Source organism: Chiloscyllium plagiosum, chromosome 5, assembly GCF_004010195.1.
Source record: "Chiloscyllium plagiosum isolate BGI_BamShark_2017 chromosome 5, ASM401019v2, whole genome shotgun sequence".
Classification (NCBI taxonomy): Eukaryota; Metazoa; Chordata; class Chondrichthyes; order Orectolobiformes; family Hemiscylliidae; genus Chiloscyllium; species Chiloscyllium plagiosum.
Genome location: NC_057714.1, coordinates 44,037,128 through 44,063,774, shown reverse-complemented (window position 1 = coordinate 44,063,774; position 26,647 = coordinate 44,037,128). Strand labels below are relative to the sequence as shown.

Below are 26,647 nucleotides of genomic sequence, written 5' to 3'. Positions count from 1 at the left end.
AAACTATAGGAACATGTGGCTTGGTAACATGTAATTCTTAATGATTTGGTTGAGTCATTAGCAGTGGGAAAAACACAGCCAATCTCCTGCTTTTCATCAAAAGTAATTTTACGATTTGCTGAATCAAGGTATAAAAATAAGTCATGCATTACAGGAAGGTTATGATTTCACTAGAGAGAGGGTAGAAAAGAGATTTATGAGTATTTTGCTGGGAATGGAGAATTTTAGCTTTGATGAAAAATTGGGAAGGCTAGAATTGTTTTCTTTGAAACAGAGGGCAATATAAATATGATGTTTAAAGTTGTGATGGACATAAATGCAATGGATAAGAAGGACATATTTCCCTTAGGAGAGTGATATCAATAACTAACAGATCTAAATTTGAAGTCATTTTTGGAAGGAGTTGGAATTAACTTTTCACAACCCAGCAAATTGTATGGCCTGGAACTCGCTGCCTGAAATGGTGATGAAAGCAAATATCACATTTAAATGAAAACACATTTGAATATGTAGTTGAAGTTCTGTAAAGTACAGGGAATAGACCAAGAGTTGGAAGATGGTATTTGGCTTCAGAGCTCTTTTTCACCATATATGCATGAACTGAATGGCCTCTTCCTGCGCCAAATATAGCAATACGGACCTCTTATAAAATTTAAGTCAGTGAGAATCAAGGAGAATGTTTCACCAACTGGAGTCAGCCTAGCACAAAGGAAGGTGGATGGGGTTGTTGGAGGCCAATTATCTTAGCCACAGGAAATCACTACTGCAGTTCCCCAGGGTAGTTTCCAAGAAGCAGGCCTCTTCAGCTGCTTCATCAATGACCTTCCCTCCCAAAGGTCAGAATGAAGGCTGTTCACTGAGAATTGCAGAATGGTTCTATTTACAACTCCTCAGATACTGAAGCAGTCTGTGTCTATCAACTGTAAGACCTCTGAGAGAAAGTGAGGGCTGCAGATGCTGGAGATCAGAGCTGAAAATATGTTGCTGGAAAAGCGCAGCAGGTCAGGCAGCATCCAAAGAACAGGAGAATGCCTGACCTGCTGTGCTTTTCCAGCAACACATTTTCAACTGTAAGACCTCAACAACATTCATTCTGGGATTGACCAATGGGGAGTAACATTCATACTAGTCAAGTGTCAGGCAAAGGCCATCTCCAACAAAAGAAAATGCTACCATTATCCATTGAAATTCAATGCATTATCATTGTTGAAGCCCGTCCATCAATCTCCTGGGAGCCACCATTGATCAAAACCTCAAATGTACCAGTCACATAAATCCTTTAAAACAAGTGTCATAGACTGGGTTTTCTGCAGCAGTGTCCTCAAAGTGTACACAAAGGATAAATCAAGAGTATAATGGATGTTCCCACTTGTCTGGATGAATGTGACTCCAAAAACACTCAAGCAGAAAGCACCTCGCATGATTTGGATTCCATTCACCACTTTAAATATTCAATCCCTCCACTACTGTTTCACTGTGACCACAGTCTATCTCAAGGACTGTTACTGATAATAGTTGGTGCATGTTATGCTGGGCCAGTGTTCCTTTAACAGGCGAGTATTGCAACTACTGGCGAGTCTCAGTTATTTTGTACTGAATAGTTACTCGGCTCCAGTAATATAAAAAGCCATACAAAGTTGTTTACTGCAATCGAACAGGGAGGTTTGTTAATCACTTTGCACAAGCCCACAAACCTGACCGATGAGTCACCAGTGATCATGTGACTCATGTTTTACAATGGACAATGTGCCAGAGTAACAAAAACCAACTATAATACATAACATCTACAACTCAGCAACTTGCCAAGCCTTCTTGAACCGCATTTTCCAAAACTGGGATCTCTGCTACCCAGGAGGACAATGGTAGCAGGTGAACCAGAACCCCACCCCAAATCCTACACCAAATCACTCACCTTCCTAACTTCCTTGTCCTCCTTCATCATCACTGGGTCAGGTTCTTTCAACTTCCTCCCTAACTGCAGTGTAAGTGTCCTTTCACCTCAGGAATACAGTGCTTCTAGTAACAAGCAGCTGGCTCCCATTTTCTCAAGATTGATTAAAGATAGGCAATAAAATCTAGCCTAATCAGTCACACCTACCTTCTATCACTGAATAAGAAGAAATCTATGATTAGATGCTTGGGCAGATAGGCTGATCACACAGAGATAGTCAAGAGGGTACTGCTGGGATCAGTGTAACCTCTGCTCTGCAAATCTGTAACCAAGAGAAAGATGAGAAAGAGGAATAGGTCAAAGATAGATCTTTGGGAAAGTTGAAGGCAGTAGAAGTGAGAAGAAAAGTATAGCTGAAGATGGTCTCACTATGACTGGACTGGTAAGAGCAGAACATGGTGACAACAATCCTGCTCAGCTGGCAGTTAAAGATCTTTGATAAGCACAGCTGCCCATGACGAGTAAATGCAGTTGAAAAGAATGAAGAAGGATGGTGCAATATTTTCAGAGTTGCAGGGAATGTAAAGTGTGAAGTTCCTGAATTCTGGGCAATTGATGCAGATTAATATTTGGCAGCAAGTGAAGCTGGGAAAATGGAAATCTCTTTCACTGTTCCAGAGTATTGGATAAACTAAATGAAACCAAGTGAAGGGGACAATGTCTTCAGTTTCAGTAACCTTTAAAGTAGTATATCAATAAGGAGATCCCATATTTTTCTGGGTAGCTCATAATGGTTGCATTACAAAAAAGTGCAGAGAAAATTAACAGAAGGTGTTTGTTCCATTGCAAATAGGTTTGATTTTAGAAAAATAATAAGAGAATGGAAATACAGTGAAACCTATACATGTTATTACACCATGGATGTTAAGGCAACAGTTTGCTAACTTGGACAGCTCCATTGTTCTGAAGTCGAATTATCAGCATGAAGAATCATCATCAAATTCATGTTGTATATTTTGCCATCCAGTTGGAGTCATATCTGGCATATCAGAATATAGAGTCGAAAAGTGTGGCACTGAGAAAGCACAGCAGATCAGGCACTATCCAAGGAGCAGGAGAGTCAGCATTTTGGGTATAAACCCTTTATCAGGAATGAAGGACTTCACATTCCTGATGAAGGGCTTATGTCTGAAACATTGACTCTCCTACTCCTCGGATGCTGCCTGACCTGCTGTGCTTCTCAAGCGCCATACTTTTCAACTTTGACTCTCCAACATCTGCAGTCCTCACTTTCTGCTACATCAGAAGATAGCTGTGGTTATTGGAAATCAGTCAACTCAGTTCCAGGACATCTCTGCAGGAGTTCCTCAGGACAGTGTCGAAGGCACAACCTTCTTCAGCTGCTTCATCAATGACCACAAACATCTATTCCCTCCACCACCGACGCTCAGTAGCAGCAGTGTGTACTATCTACAGAAACAATGCAGAAATTCAGCAAAGATCCTGAGACAGCACCTTCCAAACCAATAACCACTTCCATCTCAGGATAAGTGCAGTAGTTACATGGGAACACCACCAATTGCATGTTCCTCTTCAAGACACTCACCACCTGTCCTGGAAATATATCGCTACTCCATCAATGTCACTGGGTCAGAATCCTGGAATTCCCTCGATAAGGGCACTGTTGGTCAACGCACAGCACATAGACTGCAGCGGGTGCAAGAAGACAGCTCACCACCACCTTCTCAAGGGCAATTAGACGGGCAATGACAGCTGGCCCAGCCAATGACATGCACATCCCATGAATGATTAACAAAAACTCAAGTTTATAGCATCCTACAACAGGGACATGGAATACAAATGCAAGAAGCTATGTTAAACCTGTATAAAACACTGGTTCGGCCTGAACGACAGTATTGTCTCTAGTTCTTCCACCACATTAAGAAGAATGCAAAGGCATTAGAGAGGGCACAGAAAACAGTCACAACAATGTTACCATGCATGAGGAACTGCAGTTACATACAAAGATTGAAGAATTTGAGGTTGTTTTCTTTGAGAAGTAAAACAGATGGTTCTACCAAGATTTGAGAGAGATATTCAGTCATAATTGGTCTGGACAGAGTAGCTGGGGGAAATTGTTCCCATTAGTGGAAAGATAGACAGTCAGAGGCTAGAGATTTAAGGTGATTGGCAAATGATGCAAACCAATCTGAGTAGAAAACCATTTGACGTTGTGTGAGGTTAGGATCTGGCATGCATTACCAGTAAACATAGTGGAGGCAGGCTCAATTGAGGGCATTCAGAAAGGACTCAGATTTTCATCTGAAAAGGAAACATTTGCAGAGCTGCACTGAGAAATTAAAGAAGTGGATATGGGTGAATTGCTCCTTCGGATGGCCAGGATAGGCACAACGGGCTGAATAAAAGCAAATTACCGCGAATGCTGGAATCTGAAACCAAAAGACCTGCTGAGATTTTCCAGCATTTTCTCTTTTGACAACGGACTGAATGTCCTCCTTCTGTGCTCTGACCATTCTATATTTCTGATTGAATCAAGTGGATTCGCATAGCAAATTACTGAGATTCTGAGATTGCACATGAGTTTAAATATTCTGATAGATGGTCTGTTTCACAACAAATCATTCTGGAATGCCCTGTCTAATGCTACTATTGAGATCAATATTCTGAAATACTCATGCTGTGCTATATATATTCTTGTTATCCACCCAGAATTGTTTGAGCCCATCCAAACCCATTTCATATAACATCCATGTAAGTCAGTACAGAGACACAAGGTTCCTCTAAGGTTAAGTTGAAATCGAACACTGATTCCAAAGGGGCAAATGCAACAACAATTGAATTTGAATTTCTGGCAGAGTGCTTCAACAGCTGGCAGCTCACGTTGACAAATTCAAGTCCACAATGCTCATGATTTTCCATGTAAAGATTGGAGAATTAAAGGAAACAAATGCCTGGATTTCTGACAGACCCTGCCAGTCAGCAAGGATTCATGCCAATAACATGTACTTGTAAATGATCCTTGAAATACTAACATTTTGCACTTCCAAAATATATTGGAACAGGCATGGGCAGCAGTCATAAAGGTTAAAATTACTTTTCATTTTCAAATAAAATATACTTTAAATGTGACTTGTCAAGCATCACATCTTCCTTTAATATTATGTCTACCCTTCATTGCACAACCAAGTTCATTGAATGAGCTGGATTGAAAGTACTATTAATATCAATAAAATACATTTTATCAAAAAATCTGAAAGAACTGCAAGACACTGGAAATCAGAAACAGAAACAGAAATTGCTGGAAAAGTTCAGCAAGTCTGGCAGCATTTGTGGAGAGAAATCAGAGTGAACAGTTCCAGTCCAGTGACCCTTCCTCAGAACTAAAGGCATTTTCTCTCTTGGTAGGTTTCTTTCAATTTAAAATACATCACTGTTGTTCATCAGCAAAAGTATCACAGATATTTCAGGAAACAGATAAATTGGCCTCAAAAATCCATAATCTTTCTGTGCACTCCACCATAACTTTGAGAGCATCAACTGCAAGAGACAAATAAGAGTGTGGTGCTGAAAAAGCACAGCATGTCAGGCAGCAACCGAGGAGCAGGAAAATCGACATTTCGGGCAAAAGCCTTTCATCAGAAATGTGAAGATTCCTGGGCTTTCCTGATGAACGGCTTTTGCCCGAAACGTCGATTTTCCTGCTCCTCGGATGCTGCTTGACCTGCTGTGCTTTTCCTCAGCACACTCTTGACTCTGATCTCCAGCATCTGCAGTCCTCACTTTCCCCTGGAAGGGACAAAAGCTAATCTGAGATCTGACATTCTGGCTCATACAGTGTGCCTGATAGTTACCTAATTTATCATGAATGGAGCCTCTGCCTCTTCCAAATACAGGATTTTGTGCAAGGGGAAAGAGGAGAGGCAAGGGTTCCCTAACTGAGCAGGCAGGCTCCATGACTAGCTCAATTGCCAGATATTTCCAGATTATCGCCAATGGGGTCATCACAGCTGCACGTGCAGAGGGAATAGCCCTGGAAATTAATATCTCAATGAAATGCTCTTTTCCAATCCTGGTGGAGTCAGTGGTAAAATATCTTGGAACTTGCTCCGTCAATTTTTAAGACAATAATCAATTAAAAAAAAACCATTTTTTGAACAAATAAGATCCACTTGTAACTACTGCTGTGTTATTATGTTGATGTTGCTTTATCGAAATAATTACTTAGCAATGCAAATACCATATTGAACCCAGGTTTTGTGATTGGTGATAAAGAGATGAGCTTGACAGAGACTTAGAGAAGAGCTAGTCACAAAGATTTAGTGGGCTCTGTCGTATCGATTTCCTTTATTGAATCTGGTGCTGTATCAGAACTGAAACCGAACTGTATCATGCCCCAGCTGGCAGGCTAGGGGGTTAAAATCGAGTGACATGTTCCCTGCCAGGAGTTCCTTTTCTCATACAAAAACAGAAATTGTTGGAAAATCTCAGCAGGTCTTGCAGTATGTGTGGAGAGAAACCAGGGTTAAAGTTTCGGATCCAGTAACTCTTCTTCATACAGAAGATGGGATGGGGGAGGGAGAGAGTAAACCACAGGTTTAGATGGAGATAGAGCCCAAACAGGGGGACAAAAAGTTGGACGGTCAAAGGAGTCGTTAATTGTCAACCTGAGGAATGAATAACTGCTAATGGGGACAATTAGTGATTGACAATGGGTAGTCATAGAGTATAGAGATGCACAACACTTAAACAGACCCTTCGGTCTAACTTGTTCCTATCTACCAGATATCTACCAATCAAGTCCCACCTGCCAGCACCCAGCCCATATCCCTCTGAACCCTTCCTATTCATATACCCATCCAAATGCCTCTTAAATGTTGCAATTGTACCACCCTGCATCACTGCCTCTGGCATTCCACACATGCACCACTCGGTGCATGAAACATTGCCCCTGTGGTCTCTTTTATAATTTTCTCCTCTCACTCTAAACCTATGCCCTCTAGTTCTGGACTCCCCACCCTAGGGAAAATACTTTGTCTATTTACCCTATCCATGCCTCTCATGACTTTATAAACCTCTGTAAGGTCACCCCTCAGCCTCTGACACTCCAGGGGAAACAGCCCCAGCCTATTCAACCTCTCCATACAGCACAAATCCTCCAACCCTGGCAACATCCTTGTAAATCTTTTCTGAACCCTTTCAAGTTTCACAACATCCTTCCAATGAGAAGGAGACCAGAATTGCATGCAATATTCCAAAAGTGGCCTAACCAATGTCCTATACAGCTGCAACATGACCTCCCTACACCTGTACTCAACACTCTGAACAATAATGGAAAGCATACCAAACACCTTTTTCACTATCCTATCTACCTGCAATTCTACTTTCAAGGAGCTATGAACCTGCACTCCACGGTCTCTTTGTTCAGCCACATTCCCCAGGACCTTACCATTAAGTGTATAAGTTTAGGGTGTAGGTTTGCTCGCTGAGCTGTAGGTTTGATATCCAGACGTTTCATTACCTGGCGAGGTAACATCATCAGTGGCGACCTCCAAGTGAAGCGAAGCTGTTGTCTCCTGCTTTCTATTTATACCTTTCTCCTGGATGGGGTTCCTGGGGTTTGTGGTGATGTCATTTCCTATTCGTTTTCTGAGGGGTTGATAGATGGCATCTAGATCTATGTGTTTGTTTATGGCGTTGTGGTTAGAGTGCCAGGCCTCTAGGAATTCTCTGGCATGCCTTTGCTTAGCCTGTCCCAGGATAGATGTATTGTCCCAGTCAAAATGGTGGCTTTTTTCTTTCCATACACACGGATGAAAAAAAAAAGCCATCATTTTGACTGGGACAACACATCTATCCTGGGACAGGCTAAGCAAAGGCTTGCCAGAGAATTCCTAGAGGCCTGGCACTTCAACCACAACGCCATAAACAAACACATAGATCTAGATGCCATCTATCAACCCCTCAGAAAATGAACAGGAAATGACATCACCACAAACCCCAGGAACCCCATCCAGGAGAAAGATATAAATAGAAAGCAGGAGTCAACAGCTTCGCTTCACTTGGAAGTCGCCACTGATGATGTTACCTAGCCAGGTAATGAAATGTCTGGATATCAAACCTACAGCTCAGCGAGCAAACCTATACCTTAAATCTCAACCTGAGCTACAAACCTTTACAAACCTTGCAAGTGTATAAGTCCTGCTAAGATTTGCTTTCCCAAAATGCAGCATCTCACATTTCCCTAACTTAAACTCCACTCCTCAGCCCATTGGCCATCTGATCAAATCCCGTTGTAATCCAAGGTAACCTTCTTCGCTGTCCACTACCCCTTCAATTTTCGTGTAATCTGCAAACTTACTAACTATACCTCTTACACTCATGTCCAAATCATTTATATAAATGACAAAAAGTGGTGGACCCAGCATCCATCCTTGTGGCACTCCACTGGTCACAGGCCTACAGTCTGAAAAACAACTCTCCACCACCACCTTCTGTTTTCTACCTTTGAGCCAGTTTCGTGTCCAAATGGCTAGTTCTCCCTGTATTTCATGAGGTCTAACCTTGCTAATCAGTCTCCCATGGGGGAACCTTGTCGAACGCCTTACTGAAGTCCATATAGATCACTTCTACTGCTCTGCCCTCATCAATCCACTTTGTTACTTCTTCAAAAAATTCAATCAAGTTTATGAGACATGATTTCCCTCGCATAAAGCCATGTTGACTATCCCTAATCAGTCATTGCCTTTCCAAATACATGTATGTACATCCTGCCCCTCAGGATTCCCTCCAACAACTTGCCCACCACTGACATCAGGCTCACTGGTCTATAGTTCCCTGGCTTGTCCTTACCACCTTGCTTAAATTGTGGCACCACGTTAGCCAACCTCCAGTCTTCCGGCACCTCACCTGTGATTTTCAATGATACAAATATTTCAGCAAGGTGCCCTGCAATCAGTTCTCTAGCTTCCCACAGTATTCTCGGGTACACCTGATCAGTTCCTGGGGATTTATCCACTTCCATGCATTTCACAACATCCAGCACTTCCTCCTCTTTAATATGGACATTTTTCAAGATGTCACTATTTATTTCCCTACAGTCTATATCTTCCATGTCCTTTCCCTCAGTAAACACTGATGCAAAATATTCATTTAGTATCCCCCCCATCTCCTGCAGCTCCACACAAAGACAGCCTTGCTGATCTTTGAGGGGCCCTATTCTTTCCCTACTTACCCTCTTGTCCTTAATTTCTTCATAAAAACCCTTTGGATTCGCCTTAACTCTATTTGCCAAATCTATCTCATGCCCCCTTTTTGCCCTCCTGATTTCCCTCTTAAGTACACTCCTACTGCTTTTATACTCTTCTAAGGATTCACTTGATCTATCCTATCTATACCTGACATATACTTGCTTCTTTTTCTGAACCAAACCCCCAATTCTTTTCGTCATCCAGCATTCTGTGTGGTAGCAGTTGAGAGTGTGGTGCTGGAAAAGCACAGCACGTCAGGCAGCATCTGAGGAAATCGACGCATCAGGAATTCCTGATGAAGGGCTTTTGCCCAAAATGTTGATTTTCCTGCTCCTCGGATGCTGCCTGACCTGCTGTACTTTTCCAACACTTCACCCTCGACTCTAATCTCCAGCATCCGCAGTCCTCACTTTCGCCTAGTGTGTGGTAGCAGCCCATATGATGCCAAGGCCTTGTGAGTGAGGGTGGGGAAAGCATGGAGAAATGTGTTCAAGCTGTAAAGTTGTTGTACTCAACATGAATTCCAGAAGGCTGCAGGGTCTAGAAAAAGGCTCCAGTGAAAATTATTCAAAAGGATTTCAGGAATACAATGCGCAACAACTCAGAGATACCTAGGCCTTTCTGGGACCTTCCATCTGACTCCATCCCCTCTCCCAACCCAACCCAACCTCCTGTCGTATACTTATAATACCTTCTGACCTTATGCTCTGAAAAGAAAAAAAACAAATTAGAGCTTAAGCACCTTTCTCCATGCTTTCACCCACCCCCATACACTAGGTTTGGCATTACATGGGCTGCTTACATGGGCCGCAACCTTGCACTACCCATTGTCAGTCACTAATTGTCCCCACTAGCAGCTATTCATTCCCCAGGCTGGCCATTAATCACTCCTTTGTGTGTCTAACTGTGATTCTCTCTCTTTGAGCTCTATCTCCACCTATTGTTTACTCTGCACCCTCCTAACGTCTGTACTATCATCACCTTTTCCTGGCTACCATCAGTTCTGAAGAAGGGTCACTGAATCCGAAATGTTAACTCTAATCTCTCCCCACGATTCTGCCAGACTTGCTGATCATTTCCGGCATTTCCTGTTTCAGATTTCCATCATCTACAGTTATAGACTCATAGAGTTATAGAGATGTACAGCACAGAAACAGACCCTTTGGTCCAACTTGTCCATGCCGACCAGATATCCCAACCCAATCTAGTACCACCTGCCAGCCCATATCCCTCCAAACCCTTCCTATTCATGTACCCATCCAGATGCCTTTTAAATGCTGCAATTGTTCTAGCCTCCACCACTTCTTTTGGCAGCTCATTTCTGATGCCTGCTCACCTTCCCAGCTGGGGTATTACCTGTAGTGAGAGTGGCATCAAGAAGCACACCCACAAGCTAATTGTGGCCCTTAAATGGATATTTACTGGCCATTTCAGGGCCTCCTCTTTCCATAACTCTCTCGTCTGATGCGTTTCACTGGATGAGCTGGTAGCAGATGGAGCTACCTCCTTTAAGCACTCCCAATATTCATCAGAGGTGCTTCCAAGGAATTCCCCCATATATCATTCTTCCCCACTGCCCTGTTCATCCTGACACCCCCAAACTTGACCCCCCTCACACTACTGACCATGACCGGTCAACCTGACTTTGATATAAAATTCAGACAGTGGAGTTTGGCAACATTGCAGGCAGGCTGGTCAGATGTTCAGAGTGAAACATTCTTGCAGATCACAAAGCAATGAGTATGTGTCAAGAATTACAATTCACATCTCAGGATATTTTACAGAAAGCGGAATCAAACTTGAGCCATACATGGGATTAAGGTAGGATCCGAAATACCGTAAACCGCCATAAAGATATTATTTTTAAAATCTTGGAATTTTTAAGTGTTCTTTTGAGTGAATAACACCTCACAATTAGAAAATCAGTTTTTCACAGTTGGCATAATTGTTCAGTAATTATAACAGTGTGTGGTTAAAATGTACATCTTACTCAACATGGGGTCATAATTTCCATCAGTTTTTGCAGTGAATGTAATGTGTTAATATTGAAGTTTCTGTCAATTACTGATTCGGTATTGATATACATCAACAAAGATTGCAATACAGCATACTATGGAGGAGCTGAGTATCCCTGTGTTCAGGCACCACAAGTTACTGTCAATTTTATTCCATCAGTTGAGAGTGCTGACAGTTTCTCTTCCATTACAACTACAAATTATGAATCATTAATGAATTAGGAGATGGAGTGCTCCTTGGAAACTGTTCATAATTGTAGCTGACCAAAAAATTCTCATACTGTGGCTGCACAACCGTATATTAGCTGTTCAGCTGAAATCCTTACCAATAGAGCTGCAACAATCGGAGCGTGTACTATGTAAAGCAGATGTGTTTCAACACTTATCCAGCAACTGCAAGAAATGCAAATGCAAAAATGAAACACATTAAAGTAGTTATACATGTACATTCATATCTTAAAATCTAGTGAAATTAAAAATAATGTAAATTTGCAATGTTCTGATCTTAGTAATCCTGTGTGACAGTACAAATAGAGCACATTACATGACATGCACTTACACAATATTTTTGCCTCATTGTTAGTTCATCAGCAAATGTTATTTTTGAAGAGTTTAATTCTAGCTGTGCTATATTAATATTCATACTGATGCCATGCAGCATCCAGGGGTGGTGTGATAGCCTCAGTGGTAGTGTTGTTTGCACTGTTGTCTGCATGTTAGAAAGTTGTAAGATCAAGTCCTACTTTCTTGTATCATCCAGTTACAAAGGGGATGAAACAGGTGGGATGGCACCACCAGCCATTTCTAAGCACCCTGCCCTGTTCACAACCTGGCTGCCATTTTTAACCCAGAGGTAAGATTCCCATGTTGTACCCTCTTGAAGTCTGCTGTCTATATCTTACCATGCACCAAGTCCTGCTTACCAATCATCCCTACACATGGTGACTTACATTGACTCTTGGTCAAGCAATAACATGGGGACAAATTTTACATCCTTGTTTTATATTCCCTTCAGGGACTTGCCCTTCTGAAATCTTCTGCAGCCCCTCATCCACCTGTAATATTCAACTAATACTAATTCTTATGCATCCCCAATTTTAACTGGTCTATTATTTAGGCTGTAATTTCAGATGTCTGTGAGGGGAGACACTGGATGTTCATTTTTACACCTTTTTATCTTTCTTTCTTCCTTAAAGATCTGCTTTAAAACCTATCTTTTTGAACCAGCTTTTGGCAACCTGTCCTCATTTCATGTTACATGCCTTAACATCAAATGTTGCTTCAGAACTTTCCTCTGAATGGCCTTGGAACGTTTCACTATGCCAGTAGCACTTCACAGATATGAGTTTATGTTACAATAAGTAATGTGATAACACCAGTAATGCTCAGTTATCAAGGTTAATGGCAAATCGATCCTAGGAGAATCAGCTTCTGTTCCAAGCAGCCCTTGAGTTCCCAGAGAACATATGACAAGTTATTTTATTTCCTTTAGCTGGATATGAGTCTGCAACTTTCCTTTTCCTTTCAGAATGAATTCCACTGCCACCATCCTCGTTATTTAAATTACTATTAATATCCTGGGAGTTACCATAGATTAGAAACTAACTGGACACACCATAAATACACTGTGGCTGCAAGAGCAAGTCAAAGGCTAGGAATCCTGTGACGAGTAACTCATCTATTGACTCCCTGAAGCCTGTTCACCATTTATAAGGCACAAGTCAGGGATGGAACAGAGTACTGGTTTTTTGGATGAATGGAGCTCCAACAACACTAAAGAAGCTTGGCTCCATTTGGAGCAAAGCAGGCCGCTTAATTGGCATCACATACACAAACATTCACTCCCTCCACCACCAATATCCAGAAACAATATCATTGACAAGAGATACTACAGAAATTCTGGATTAGTGGTGCTGGAAGAGCACAGCAGTTCAGGCAGCATCTGAGGAGCAGTAAAATCGATGTTTTGGGCAAAAGCCCTTCATCAGGAATAAAGGCAGAGAGCCTGAAGGGTGGAGAGATAAGCTAGAGGAGGGTGGGGGTGGGGAGAAAGTAGCCCCAGCTATGTCTGTCTCTTTGTTGGCTACCGGCACCACTCCCCACCTCTTCCTCCGCTACATTGATATCTGCATTGGCGCCATCTCGTGCTCCCACGAGGAGGTTGAGCAATTCATCAACTTCACCAACACATTACACCCTGACCTTAAATTTACCTGGACCATCTCTGACACCTCCCTCCCTTTCCTGCACCTCTCCATCTCCATTAATGACGACTGACTTGACACTGACATTTTTTACAAACCCAACGACTCCCACAGCTACCTGGATTACACCTCCTCCTACCCTACCTCTTGCAAAAATGCCATCCCATATTCCCAATTCCTCCGCCTCCGCTGTATCTGCTCCCAGGAGGACCAGTTCCACCACAGAACACACCAGATGGCCTCCTTCTTTAGAGACCACAATTTCCCTTCCCGCGTGGTTAAAGATGCCCTCCAACGGATCTCGTCCACGTCCCGCACCTCCACCCTCAGACCCTACCCCTCCAACCGTAACAAGGACAGAACGGCCCTGGTGCTCACCTTCCACCCTACCTACCTTCGCAGAAACCAAATCATCAGCCGACATTTCCGCCACCTCCAAAAAGACCCCACCACCAGGGATATATTTCCCTCCCCACCCCTTTCCACCTTCCGCAAAGACCATTCCCTCCGTGGCTACCTGGTCAGGTCCACACCTCCCTACAACCCACCCTCCAATCCTGGCACCTTCCCATGCCACCGCAGAAATTACAAAACCTGTGCCCACACCTCCTCCCTCACCTCCATCCAAGGCCCTAAAGGAGCCTTCCACATCCATCAAAGTTTTACCTGCACATCCACCAATATCATTTAATGTATCTGTTGCTCCTGATGCGGTCTCCTCTACATCTGTGAGCATCTTTTGCAATACACAAACTTCTGGAACTGTTGGTAATGGATAACGGGCCACCGTTTACCAGCAGGAAATTTGAGTATTTCCTAAAGTTAAATGTATTCACATATAAGGACAGCTCTATACCATTCATTGTCCAATGGTTTGGCAAAAAGAACAGTCCAAACCTTGAAGGCAGGCTTAAAGAAGTAGCCCACAGCTCCACGTGATACTAAATTGCCTCTAGCTTATCTCTCCACCCTTCAGGCTCTCTGCCTTTATTCCTGATGAAGGGCTTTTGCCCGAAACGCCGATTTTACTGCTCCTCGGATGCTGCCTGAACTGCTGTGATCTTCCAGCACCACTGATCCAGAATCTGGTTTCCAGCATCTGCAGTCATTGTTTTTACCTATACTACAGAAATTGTCCAAGGCTCCGTTGACAGCACTAAACCCAGGATGACCTTCTCTAGAAGGAAAGGGCAGCAGATACATGGGAACAGCCTGCTTGAAAGGGCCCTGCCAAACCATTCACTTTCCAGACTTGGAAATATATCAATGTTCTTTCAGTATTGCTGGGGGGAAAAAACTATCCTGCACTAGATTTTGAGATAGGGTCAAATATATATTTATATACTACTGTAACATGCAGTAGCTCCAACGTATTATCATTTAATTCAATCAATGACATCGTAGAATTTCAACATGAGTGTATTTGTCAGCAGAGGGATATGGTAATTCAGTACTGTATGTTACCTGTGAAGGATCTACATATAATAACAATTCCAGAATATGACAAACTATCTTAAATTGTAGAGATATTTTTACTGGTCTCTACTGTACCAGATTAGAAATCAGTTAAAATCCCTGATGAGTACTACATTGTAATTAAAATTCTCATGCAGTACAGCCCTCCAAATCACAAATATGGATAAACAAATCATGGATTAAATTAACATTTATTCACACTCCAGTGATTACTTACTTTTTTTAACTACCTGGACTGCTTTCATAATAGTCCTTTAGTCACCAAATTACAACCCTTTAATAATTTGTCAAAGTGCTCCATTTCAATTTCTAATTCTGTGCCTCATTGAGATTCTAAACAGATAAGTATTTTAATCAGATTTTCATTACTGATGCTATACTGCTAACACAATGTGCTTTCCACTTAGGTTATGTATTCATCAGGTCAGAGGAGACTGCTGTGCTTAATTAAATCCAGCAGTACATTTGGGCCAGAGGACCAGCTAAAATTAGCAACAGCACATCACTGTAACTAGAACTTACATGCATGGCTACGAGTTCAGTTGTCTAAAAAAAAAGGCCTACATATAATCATTTAGGAACCAACTGTTCTTTGGTTGCAAATGTAAATGTATCCATTACAAAGTACTTAAAACAAAAATCACAATTATGGAAGACCTATTCTGTCACCAAGTTACAAAGGGAAGAACATTACCTGCCTCGGCTTGATTTCATCTTGACCCTAATCCATATCTCAGGAAGATGATTATTGACTATCAGAGAAGGACATTCACACTATTAATGCATAGTGGAGCCACAAGCTGGAGACCTAAAGGAATTTTGAAGCATTGTCCTGAGCAATAAAGGTTGAAGTGACTAATACTGTTTGCTTGCTCACCTTCTTAGAACTGGACAAAAAAAAAAATGTCTTTTAGACTGTCACTTTAGTAGGAATATTTCATGCAGCTCTTGGAAGATAAACTGAAGAGCTGGCATAATTGCTTAACTATTCCAAAAAACATCCCACTATAACTCTGAAAGACTAATGAGCATCAGTGCTATGGAGGACACATTCTTGGAATGTGTTTGAGATGGTTTTCAGGAGTAATATGTTGAGGAACTAATAAGGGCATGGATGGTTTGCGATCTACTATTATGAAATGAGAAAGAGCTAATGTATAATGTTGTAACAAAACCTATAGGGAGTAGTAACAATCGGATGCTAGAATTTTCCGTTAAGTTTGAAAGAGAAGTAGTTCAATTTGAATCTGAGGTCTTAAAACAAAACAAGGGAAATTATAAAGATGTGAAGTGGAAGTTGGTTGTAGTATATTAGACAAATACATTAACATATTTGTTGGTAAATAGACAACGAATATAAAAAAATGTTTGCTTTAAGGCAAAACAAACAGGGAAATTAAGAGCCCCATGGCTAACAAGGGGTGTTAAAGATAGTTTAACGTCAAAGGAGGAGACTTCAGGCAAGTCTGGAGAAAGATCTTTGGGCTTGAAATGTTCATGCTGCTTTCTCTCTACAGATGCTACAAGACCTGCTAAGTTTCAGCAGCAATTTCTGTTTTTGTTTCAGATTTTCAGCATCTGCATTTCTTTGTTTTGAGTTAACTAAGTACCTTTGTTTCTGCTTTTATGGAGGAAGGCACAAGAGGTCTCCCAGAAATAATTAAGAGCCAAGAGCCTAGAGAGATTATGGAACTGAAAGAAATTAATATTAGTAACAAAGCAGTATTAGGAGAGATCAATGGGAGTGAAAGGTGACAAATTCCTGGAACTAAGTGAACCTGCACCTTAGTGTGCTAAAAGAGAAACAGATACTGCATGCATTGGGGATCATCTTTCAAAGTTGTATTAATTCTGCATTGGTGCCTGCAGACTGGAAGGTTACAAATGTAACCCCGCTGTTTAAGGAAGGACAGAGAGAGAATACAGAACTACAGACCATTAGCCTGTCATAGTAGTGGGAAAAATACTAGAATCTATCATAAAGGATGTGATAACTGGATATTCAGAAGTAGTTGTCTGTTTGGACAGAGTCAAAATGGATTTATGAACAGTAAATCAAATTTGACAAACCTGATAGAGTTCAATTGAAGATTTTACTAGCAGAGTCAATGAAGGTGAACCGGTGAATGTGGTGCATTTGGATCTTCATATGGCTTTTGATAAAGTTTTCCAAAGGAGATTAGTAAAACAGGAGCCCAACTTAAGATACTAGCATGGATTGAAGACCATTTAATAGAGCAGAGAGTAAGGGTGAAGATGTCATGCTCAGGTTGGTAAGGCTGTGACTGGTGGGGTACCACAAGGGTCAGGATTGGGCCCCAGGTGATTGCATCTATATCAAATATTTGCATCTGGAGGTGGCGGGGGGGAATGCAATTTCTAATTGTGATATTTCTAAGCTTGCAAAGGATACAAAATGTTGTGGGAATGTGAGCTATTAGCAGAATTCACACAGGGTTTAACAAGTTATAGATAGGCTGAGTGATTAGGCAACAGCGTAGCAAATGGAATATAATGTAGACAACTGCGAGGTTATTCACTTTGGTTGAAGGAATCAAGGTGAACAGTACTTCATATGGCTTTTGATAAAGAGATTGGACAACGTTGTTACCCAAAAGGATCTAGCTGTCATCGTTTATAAGTTATTGGAAGCTATTATTATGACATGGCAGTGAACCCTTCCGTTAATTAAACCAAACACCCAGAAAACCTCACCATGCCTCATAATCTGTTAAAATTTGAGTGACAGAGAACTCCCAAATTCCACTATTTAAAGAAAATAATATCAATTATTTTTTAACTCTAAAAGTGAACTCTTAAACAACAATTATTCATGACTCTAAGCCACCCTTTCTCTTAACTGCTTACTACCTGCTCCAACTCTATAACAAAATGCTGTTCCAATAAGACACTTATTAAAATTATATTAACTTAATTTCAAAACCACACAGCAGCTGTTGTCTTTCTTCTTCTGGCTGAAGATCTCCCTGGGTTGTCTTCTTTCTTTATCCTGTGAATATGTTTCATATGAAAAGGTACCTTTGATAGAGAGTGTTTCCTAATTTCTTGTGTCTCTTTCGATTGCAGCTGTTCTGTCTTCAATTTTCAAAATGCCTGCACTTTTATATCCTCAACACTAGATTGTCTCATTGGTTCGATGTTGGCAAAACAATAAATTCAAACTCGATTGGGTTTTAGTATCCTGGGGTATAACTTAAACGCGAATTGTTGTCAAAACAGCAACCAACTCGGGTATCCATTTTACAGCCATATGCTACATATTTTCAATTTTCCAGTACACTCTGAGACTGCCACTTAGTCATATCACAGATATTTGTAAGCTCTCAGTTCTGAACAGCATTCACACTCTCTTAAAGGTACAGCATGTGCTTTCAACTTCATAGCACTGTTATGCAGCAAACAATCTGAAGACAAATAATAGATTAGCCTTTATCACAAGAGGATTTGCATTCAGGAGCAAACTCATAAGATTGTGCCTGTCTCGGGTACAGTTCTAATAATGTGCCTAAGGATATATTCTCCATACAAAGAGTGGATGCAGAAAGGATTTTTGCCCTGGATGTGGGATAGAGAAACCAGAGGCACAGTGTCAGAATAAAAGGTAAACAATTAAGGTTGAGATAAGGAGATGCCTCTTTACTCAGAGTCAGGTGAATCTTTGAATCTCTACCTAGAAGGCTGTGGAAGCTCAGTCATTATATAAGTTCAAGACAGAAATTGATAGATGTCAGGCTACTAATGACATCAAGGGATATAGGAGCAGGCGAGAATATGAGGGAGATGATCAGCCATGACCTAGAATGGTAGAGCAGGTTCGAGGGCTGAATGGTCTACTCAGGCTTCTCTCCTCTTAACTCTGAGTGGAAATGCTCTGGAATGGCTGTAAATTCTGTTGTTTACTAGGGATATATCTAACGTCAAATATAAAATAAAAATCTGTTTGTAATATTCCATAAAATTTACAACTCAGAAGCAGTTAATTTGGCTCAGCTGGTCTATTTCTAGTTCCCATTCCTGTGTTAATAACCTACATAAGTGTCTTCTCATCTTACTTCACCTGAAGGCATTTCTCCTGCATTCATTTCTGGATTTATTTACAACCAGTGTTAAACTATAGTTGTTGCTGGAGGAATTAGAGGAATCTGTGGTGAGGGTATTCTACAGAAGAGTTCTATAAAATGTAAATTATATTAAGTTGTGTTTTAAAGAGCAATTTAGTGAAGGCCAATGTATCTGCAGAACATTTAACAATGGATCCTTTCAATATGCTAGTCTTCCTGTTCCACTTGATTACTGTGGTGGACAGGCATCATGCACATAACATAGAACATGCCAGCAGTAGAAGTTCAGATGGTGGATGATTGCTGAACCCAGGTGAACTCCATCCTTGTTTGGGTTTAATTTACTGAGAGTTACCATCGCATTTTACCGAATTTCAAACATTGGCAAATCTGCCCCTTCACCACCTCCCTGCTCACCATCCAAGGGCCTGAACAGTCTTCCCAGGTGAGGCAGCATTTCACCTGCACTTCCTTCAATCTTGTGTATTGGATTCACTGCACCCAATGTGGCCCACTATGCATTGGGGAAACCAGAGTGGGTGACTACTTTGTGGAACGCCTTAGGTCTGTACACAAGCATGACCCTGATCTTCCCATAGCTGTCCATTTTAACACAGCATCCTGCTTGCATGCCCATATATCTGACCTCGGCATGCAGCCGTGTTCCAATGAATCACAACGCAAACTGGAGGAACAACATCTCATCTTCAGACTAGGCACTTTACAGCCTCCTGGACTTAATATTGAGTTCAACACCTTCAAATTGTGAACCAACTCCCACTCCCCTTTCTTTTATCTTTTTTGTTACATTCTCTGTCATCATGTCCTCTCTGCCCTTCTCCCTATTCGAGTGGTACTGTCTGATTTTTCCAGTCTGGCAGTTAGACACACCATTGCTCTGCCATTCTCACATTCTGATCACTTCATCTGAACTATCAACATCCATTCTCCCCTGCACTCGAACCACCCCCCATCCCACTATTGCATTCATGCTGCCCCCTCTACACTTCACTTCAGCTCTGATGAAGAGTCATCCAGACTTGAAACGTTAGCTTTCTCTCTCTCTCCATGATGCTGCCTGACCCACTGTGACCTCCAGCATTTGTTGTTTTCAGTACAGGTTCCACATCTGCAGTAATTTGCTCCTATCTTTTCCCTTATGTAGGGAAGTTCAAAACTAGAGGGGATAATTCTAAGGTGAGAGGAAAAAGATTTAAAAGGGACCTGAGAAGCAACTTTTTTCACACAGAGGGTGATTCATATATGGAATGAACTGCCAATGGAAGTGATAGATGCAGGTACAGTTTCAACATTTAAAGGACATTTGGACAGGTTCATGAATAGGGAAGGTATAGAGGCTTATGGGCCAAAAGCAAGCAAATGGGGCTAGTTTATTTTGAGAAACATGGTTGGCATGGATGAGTTGGAACAAAGGGTCTGTTTCTGTGCTGTATGGCTCTATGACCAAGAAGATGAGGCAGCAACCCAGATCGTCAATGAGAGCAGTCAGTGAAACAAGGTGTAAAAGGAAGGGACTGAAGAGAGTTACTAAAACATTGGGAGAAGGACTAATTTCAGCAACATTTGTACAACAACAACGTGGAGTGCAAACTTAACTTAAGGGCTCGGAATTATTGGGTGAAATTTACAGCAATGACTGACAGAAACTTCTGTTAGTCATAAAGAATCAAATTGTCCCATCCCCATAATTCAAGCCCAGTTGTTTTATTTTCAGAGCAAATGTACTCTGTAAAGTTACAACATTGCAATAAATATGCACACTGCAGTTGTAAATATGAACTGGCAACAAGAATAGGCCATTCAACTCTTCCATCCTGATCTGATTCTGGTTTCATCCTACTTTCCTGGCTACCCAGTGTACGCTTAGACAACCTTGTTGATCAAAGATTTGTCTAACTCAGCCTTAAAAATCATTCAACTACTCCACCTCTATTGCTTTCTGTGGAAGAAAATTCTACAAAATAATGGCACTCTGAGAGACAAAACTTCAGCTCAATTCAATTCTAAAGGATGAATTCCTTATTTTGAAACTGTGTCCACTAGTTTCTGTCCCTCCCACAAGGACAACTTCTCTCCACATCCAGGTGACAGGAGTTTTTTGCATAAATCAGCAGCTGTGAGAGAGGAAGGAGAAAACCAGGAGAGGACTAAACTTACTTGTCATTAAAATATTTCATTCTTGCCACTGCATGGATGGTGGCTGGTATTAAAGGAAATCCTGAAAGAGAAGTTATTCAATGTTAGTATGCACTCCTTACACTTCAGAAGTTCTAACTTATATGGCTATATCCTCAAGTAATAAACTTTATCACAAACACACCCCTGTCAATGCATAATGAAAAATCACATGCATATTCCATCCACCAGTGGAAAATTCAAACTATAAGACACAAGACTAAAATTTTAGAAGAACATCAATTTCTAAGTAAATTACAAAAAAGCCAAAGAATTGCGGATGCTGAAAATTAGAAGCCAAATCAGGAATTGTTGGAAAAACTCAGCAAGTCAGGCAACATCTCTGGGGAGGGAAAGCAGAGCTAATGTTTCAGATCTAGTGATCCTTCTTCAGATCAGGGTTACTGGACTCAAAATGTTAACACTGCTTTTTTCTGCAAATGCTGCCTGACCTGCTGAGTTTACCAGCAATTTCTGGTTTTGTTTCTAAATAAATTAATTGATTGAGAAAGATCATCAAAGGTCACAGCAGATCATAATAAATTTAGAATATTAACACACTAGGATCATCAGTACCACACTTTGAAACATTTCAACACAGTTATAGTCACATAGTCTTGGAGTGATATATAAGGAAAATAAACATATTTAGGGAAACCTGAATGGCATAGTGCATGTTAGTGGGCAGCTCTTCGATCCAGTGTGGAATCATATGATATTTACTTGCCCATTCTGTGCCTTCTTTTGCCCTACATAGCTCATTTCATTGATGTTGCTGACCTCTTATGAAGATGCCTGCTCTCTTCAGCAAGACAGTAATATCCATCAAAATGGCTTCTGGCTACTTTTTCTCCAGTGCCGGGGCACTCAGTACTACCGGTTCACCACCGAACTTCTCTCCTGAGCATTTGCTTTCTTGAATGCAAAAATTGCAACATAAGGGCAATAGCTAAACTGGAGATTGGGACCTGAAATTCATCAGAATGTTGGGATGCCAATTCCATATTGAAAATTAAATCCTATGTGTATGAAATTCAAACAAATGAAAGAAACAAGAAAACAAGCTTTGGCTATAACCATTTTATGCTTTCCTTTACTCTTCAAAGAACTTGTTCTGTTTCTGCAAAAAATAGTTGCATTTATTTGTCTTGTTTGTTCTTTCCTTGATGCCTTGTCTGGTGTTGCACTACATTTTAACACCATAAGTTTTATATTATTTGGCTACTTCCTGTCTTTGCAACTCTTTAACATTTATTCTGTTCTTTTTTTTTATTTTTGCAGCATTGCCTTCCTTTTCTTTCACTTATCTTCCATTCTTCTTTCTTTCTCTACGTCCTGTTTGCTTCCCTTCTTTTCTGTTGTGGTGCTGGATAACTTACAGAATTTTGCTATTTCCAATACTAGCTTAGAAGTGATCCAGTTTACCAATCCTTTGTTATGGACCCTCTCTTCATGTTTGTATACAAAGATGTCATAACTCATGTCAGATCACATTTCGAGTATTGTGAGCAATTTTGGACCCCATACCTCAGGAAAGATGTATTGGAGCAGGTCCAGAGGAGGTTCACGAAAATGATCCCTGAAAAGAAAAGCTTAAATTTATGAGGAACCTTTGCGGACTCGGGGACTATACTCGTTGGAGTTTAGAAGGGTGAGGGGGGATCTGATTGAAACTTTCAGAATACTGAACAGCCTGGTCAGAGTGGACGTTTAGAAAATGTTTCCATTGGCAGGAGAGACGAAGACCCAAGGGTACAGCCTTAGAGGAGATAAGGAGAAATGTCTTCAGCCAAGGAGTGATGAATCCATGGAATTCATTACCATAGAACGCCTGGAGGCCAGGTCTTTAAGTATATTTAAAACAGAGATACATCAATTCTTGATTGCCAAGGGGATTGAGGGTTATGGGAAGCAAGCGGGAAGATGAGTTGAAAAATCTATCAGATGAAAATGATGACTTCAGATGCTAGAGATTAGAGTTGAGAGACGGGCTTTTGCCCGAAATATCGATTTTCCTGCTCCTCGGATGCTGCCTGACCTGTTGTGCTTTTCCAGCACCATGGTCTCGACTGAAAAACTTATCAGCTATGATTGAATGGCAGAGCAGACTTAGGAGGGCTGAATGGCCTAATTTCTGCTCCTATGTCTTATGGACTTACGGCATGTAGAAATTTGTCAATTCTTAGTAATGTGATTTCTTCTGCTCCTTTGAACCGAAAAATAAGAAAAAGAAAATCAAATTTTAACTTGTCAGATTCAATACATACCCCAACCCAGAAGATAGTACCAGTGCAGATGTTGTTCCTCAGCAAATACTGCCACCACAATTAGTGTGTGCAAGTAGATCCCTTCACAAAGCATCCAAAAGTAATTGCAGCCCAACATGTACTGGAGGAAGAAGTGGAGCACTTTACATCCCACCTGGAGAAGCAGTCACAACCTTGTCTTTAATATTTGTCCATTCAAACAGAATAACAATGTCTATACAGTGCATGCTGTAAAATTAAGGATAAACTACTGAGTTATTTTCATCTGCAGTTCTCTGGAAAAACAAGAAAGGGACAAAAAGATTTCAAAATTTTAAAATATAAACCATTTTTATAAGAAGGTTTTTTTGACATTGATAGCTCGTTTTAAGTCAACAAAATTTGATGCTCATAAAAACTTCCAAACCCATTAGTAAAATGTTACTTTAATGTTATTTATTATTATGTTTCTGTAGAATAGATAAACTGATATATATTAATTCTATTTGAAACCATTGGTAAAGATATCCATTTCAAGGTCCAGTCAAGTCACCTGACAGCAATGTACCCTCTTGACTGGTTCATGTATGCAAACAGCAGTTATAAAAATCATCCAAAACCTTCACATCTGCTTGAAATAATTTGAATTATGACTTATCAACTTGTATTATAAACATACCCAAAAAACATTAAACACAGAATGAGAAATTGAAATGCTGACAGAATAAATCATATTGTCAAAAAACAGAAATAATGTAGTCTTTTTTTAAAAATGCACATTAGAGCTCAAACAACGTGGAACAGGTGTTCATAACATTATCATGAGCCAGGGTTTGAGGTGCAAATGAAAAGTGACCATATATGTTCACTTTGACTGCAGATCCATCTTTATTTAGGATCCTTTCATAAGGATAATTAAAGGATGGCGAAATAATAGCACAGAGGCCGGTATCCTGTCACCAAGTCACCCTTTATTCACTTGTGCACAGTACAATGGCTGTGCTCAGTCAGTTTGGAGTCAGTTACCTGGACTGAGGAGATTATAAATCTCCTGTTCACATTGATCAGTCAGGACTTTCTGATTGGCCCAGGTTAACAACTCCGATCCAGGATTTCGTCATCAACAATACCACCTAGTTCCAATCACTACATTTGATTTGTTTGCATTTGTTAAAATATTAGGTACATGTGGTCCTGCTATAACATGGTTTTTGTGTTTCTCTGCAACCTCACGCTATCGAAAATTGTGCTATGGAAAACCACGTTAGAAAATCATGCCGTAGAAGATCGCTAATAGAAAATCACTATACCTGTTCAGTAGAAAATGTGTGTTATCCAAATAACGTCCACAAGTTGTCAATCGTGTTATAGCCAATTCACACTGACAAAACTACCTGTAGTATACAAAATCACCTCAAAGCAGTGATTTTCAGCCTCTGACTAGAGAACATGCAATGTTGTGTTGCCTTTTCTTTGGGAAGGCCTGCTGTATTTTATACAATACTAGCATTTAGACCAGCTGCAGGTCTTTCACCAGAATAAAAACTCTGGGGGATGCAGCAGCCCACTCAGAGCTGGCAGCCTATCAGAGCCTAACAGCTCTTCATGTTCTTTATTTCAAAACTATACTTTAATCATAAAAATATCTTTATATACAAATATCACTAGAGAAGTTTGATTCTGTGCAACCTTTCATATCGAGAGCAAACAAACATTGGCATTTGACAGTTCCGACAACCCAAAGGCACTTCTTACTTATGCAAAATATTATTTACATATATTTGAGGTACTGGGAAGGTCCAGTATCTGAATAGACCCCCATTACTTGGCTGGTGGTGAGAAGGGTAGTATCTGTGAGATCCTTCATGTATGGCTGGTAAATCTGCACCACCAAATGTTGCCCTTGAAGCAGCTGGGGGCAGGGTAGAGGCACACATCTCCTTCTGAAATGTGCCTTTGCAAAGAAAGTCTGGAGAGAGATGCAATGGTTTTTGTCAGATTCGTCCCAAACTGCTCCATGAAGCAGGACTCTGTGCTGTACGGACTGTTCCCTGGACGCACACCAAGACAAACATCGACTATGCCTGGATGGCCATCAACTCGTTGAAAGATGCCTTTTGGTCTGCGTGAAACTTGTTGATCTTCCAGAGCAAGGAGTTGACCTCAATCAGGTGTTGCAACCTAGCATATTCCAAGATCCAGGACTACATGCTGAGGGATGGACTAGAGCTTGGGGCAGCTGCTGCCAAGGTGCAGAGGGGAAAGACCACTGTCTAAGGTCTTTCTGCTGAAGTTAAATGAAAATCTGTTCAGTTATTGAACACTCCTAGTACCTCAAATGTATATAATTATTACCTTGTATATGTAAGAGATATCATTGGTTTGCTTGGATAGAGTCAAACTTCAATGTTTGTTTGTTTCCTTGATATGTTTCTGTACAGAAACTAACTGCATTTGTGACTCTGTATACATATAAAGATATGTTTATGAACAAAGTATATTTTTGAAAAATACTTTGGCAGAAAGACCTTAGACAGTGGTCTTTCCCACTGGTGGCAGCTGCCCCAAGCTTTAGTGCATCACTCAGCGTAGTCCTGGACCTTGGAAGGTGCCAGTCAGTAACACTTGTTCGAATTCAGCTCCTTGCTCTGGAAGACAACACAATTCGAGCAGACCAAACAGCATCTTTCACTGGGTTGATGGTCTTCCAGTCGACATTTGTCTTGGTGTGTGTCCCAGGGAGTGGACCATAGAGCACAGAGTCCTGCATCTTTGGGCTGCTTGGGATTGACCTCCACAAAAAATACTGCATCTCTCTCCAGACGTCCTTCATAAAGGCACGTTTCAGCAGGGCGTGTCTCCACACCCACACCCACACCCACACCCCATGCAGCTACTTTGAGAGCTGTGTGTGGTAGAGCAGAGAGGAGCACAAGGCTCTCAGAGATTGTTCTGTCTGATACAGCACAGGTTTGGTCAGGATGAATCACCAGTTCCAGAGTAGAGACCCTCTCCCACTGCAACTTCCCAGGTCATTTCCTCTGCCCTGAAGCTCTTCAACCATGTTCTGAAACAAACTTGCTACCACAGCCACATTTGCTTCCTCAGTGCCTGCCTCCGTAACGCCTGGAGGAAGAACGCCTCATCTTCTGCCTCGGAACACTTCAACCCCAGGGCATCAATGTGGACTTCAACAGTTTCCTCATTTCCCCTTCCCCCACCTCACCCTAGTTACAAACTTCCAGCTCAGCACTGTCCCCATGACTTGT

The 26,647-nt window shown here is 41.1% G+C and overlaps 1 protein-coding gene across 3 annotated transcripts in view; it reads right to left on the bottom strand.

The window, feature by feature from the left end:
- The window catches only part of calcr (calcitonin receptor), a 270,585-nt gene that overhangs the window by 14,195 nt on the left and 229,743 nt on the right, over window positions 1–26,647 (bottom strand). For all 3 annotated transcript variants that reach the window (XM_043689943.1, XM_043689944.1, XM_043689945.1), the window contains exons 8-10: window positions 23,400–23,553; window positions 21,115–21,175; window positions 11,501–11,567 (exon numbers count right to left, since the gene is read on the bottom strand). In XM_043689943.1, coding sequence (XP_043545878.1) covers window positions 11,501–11,567; window positions 21,115–21,175; window positions 23,400–23,553 — 282 coding nt within the window. The remainder of the gene's footprint in view (window positions 1–11,500; window positions 11,568–21,114; window positions 21,176–23,399; window positions 23,554–26,647) is intronic.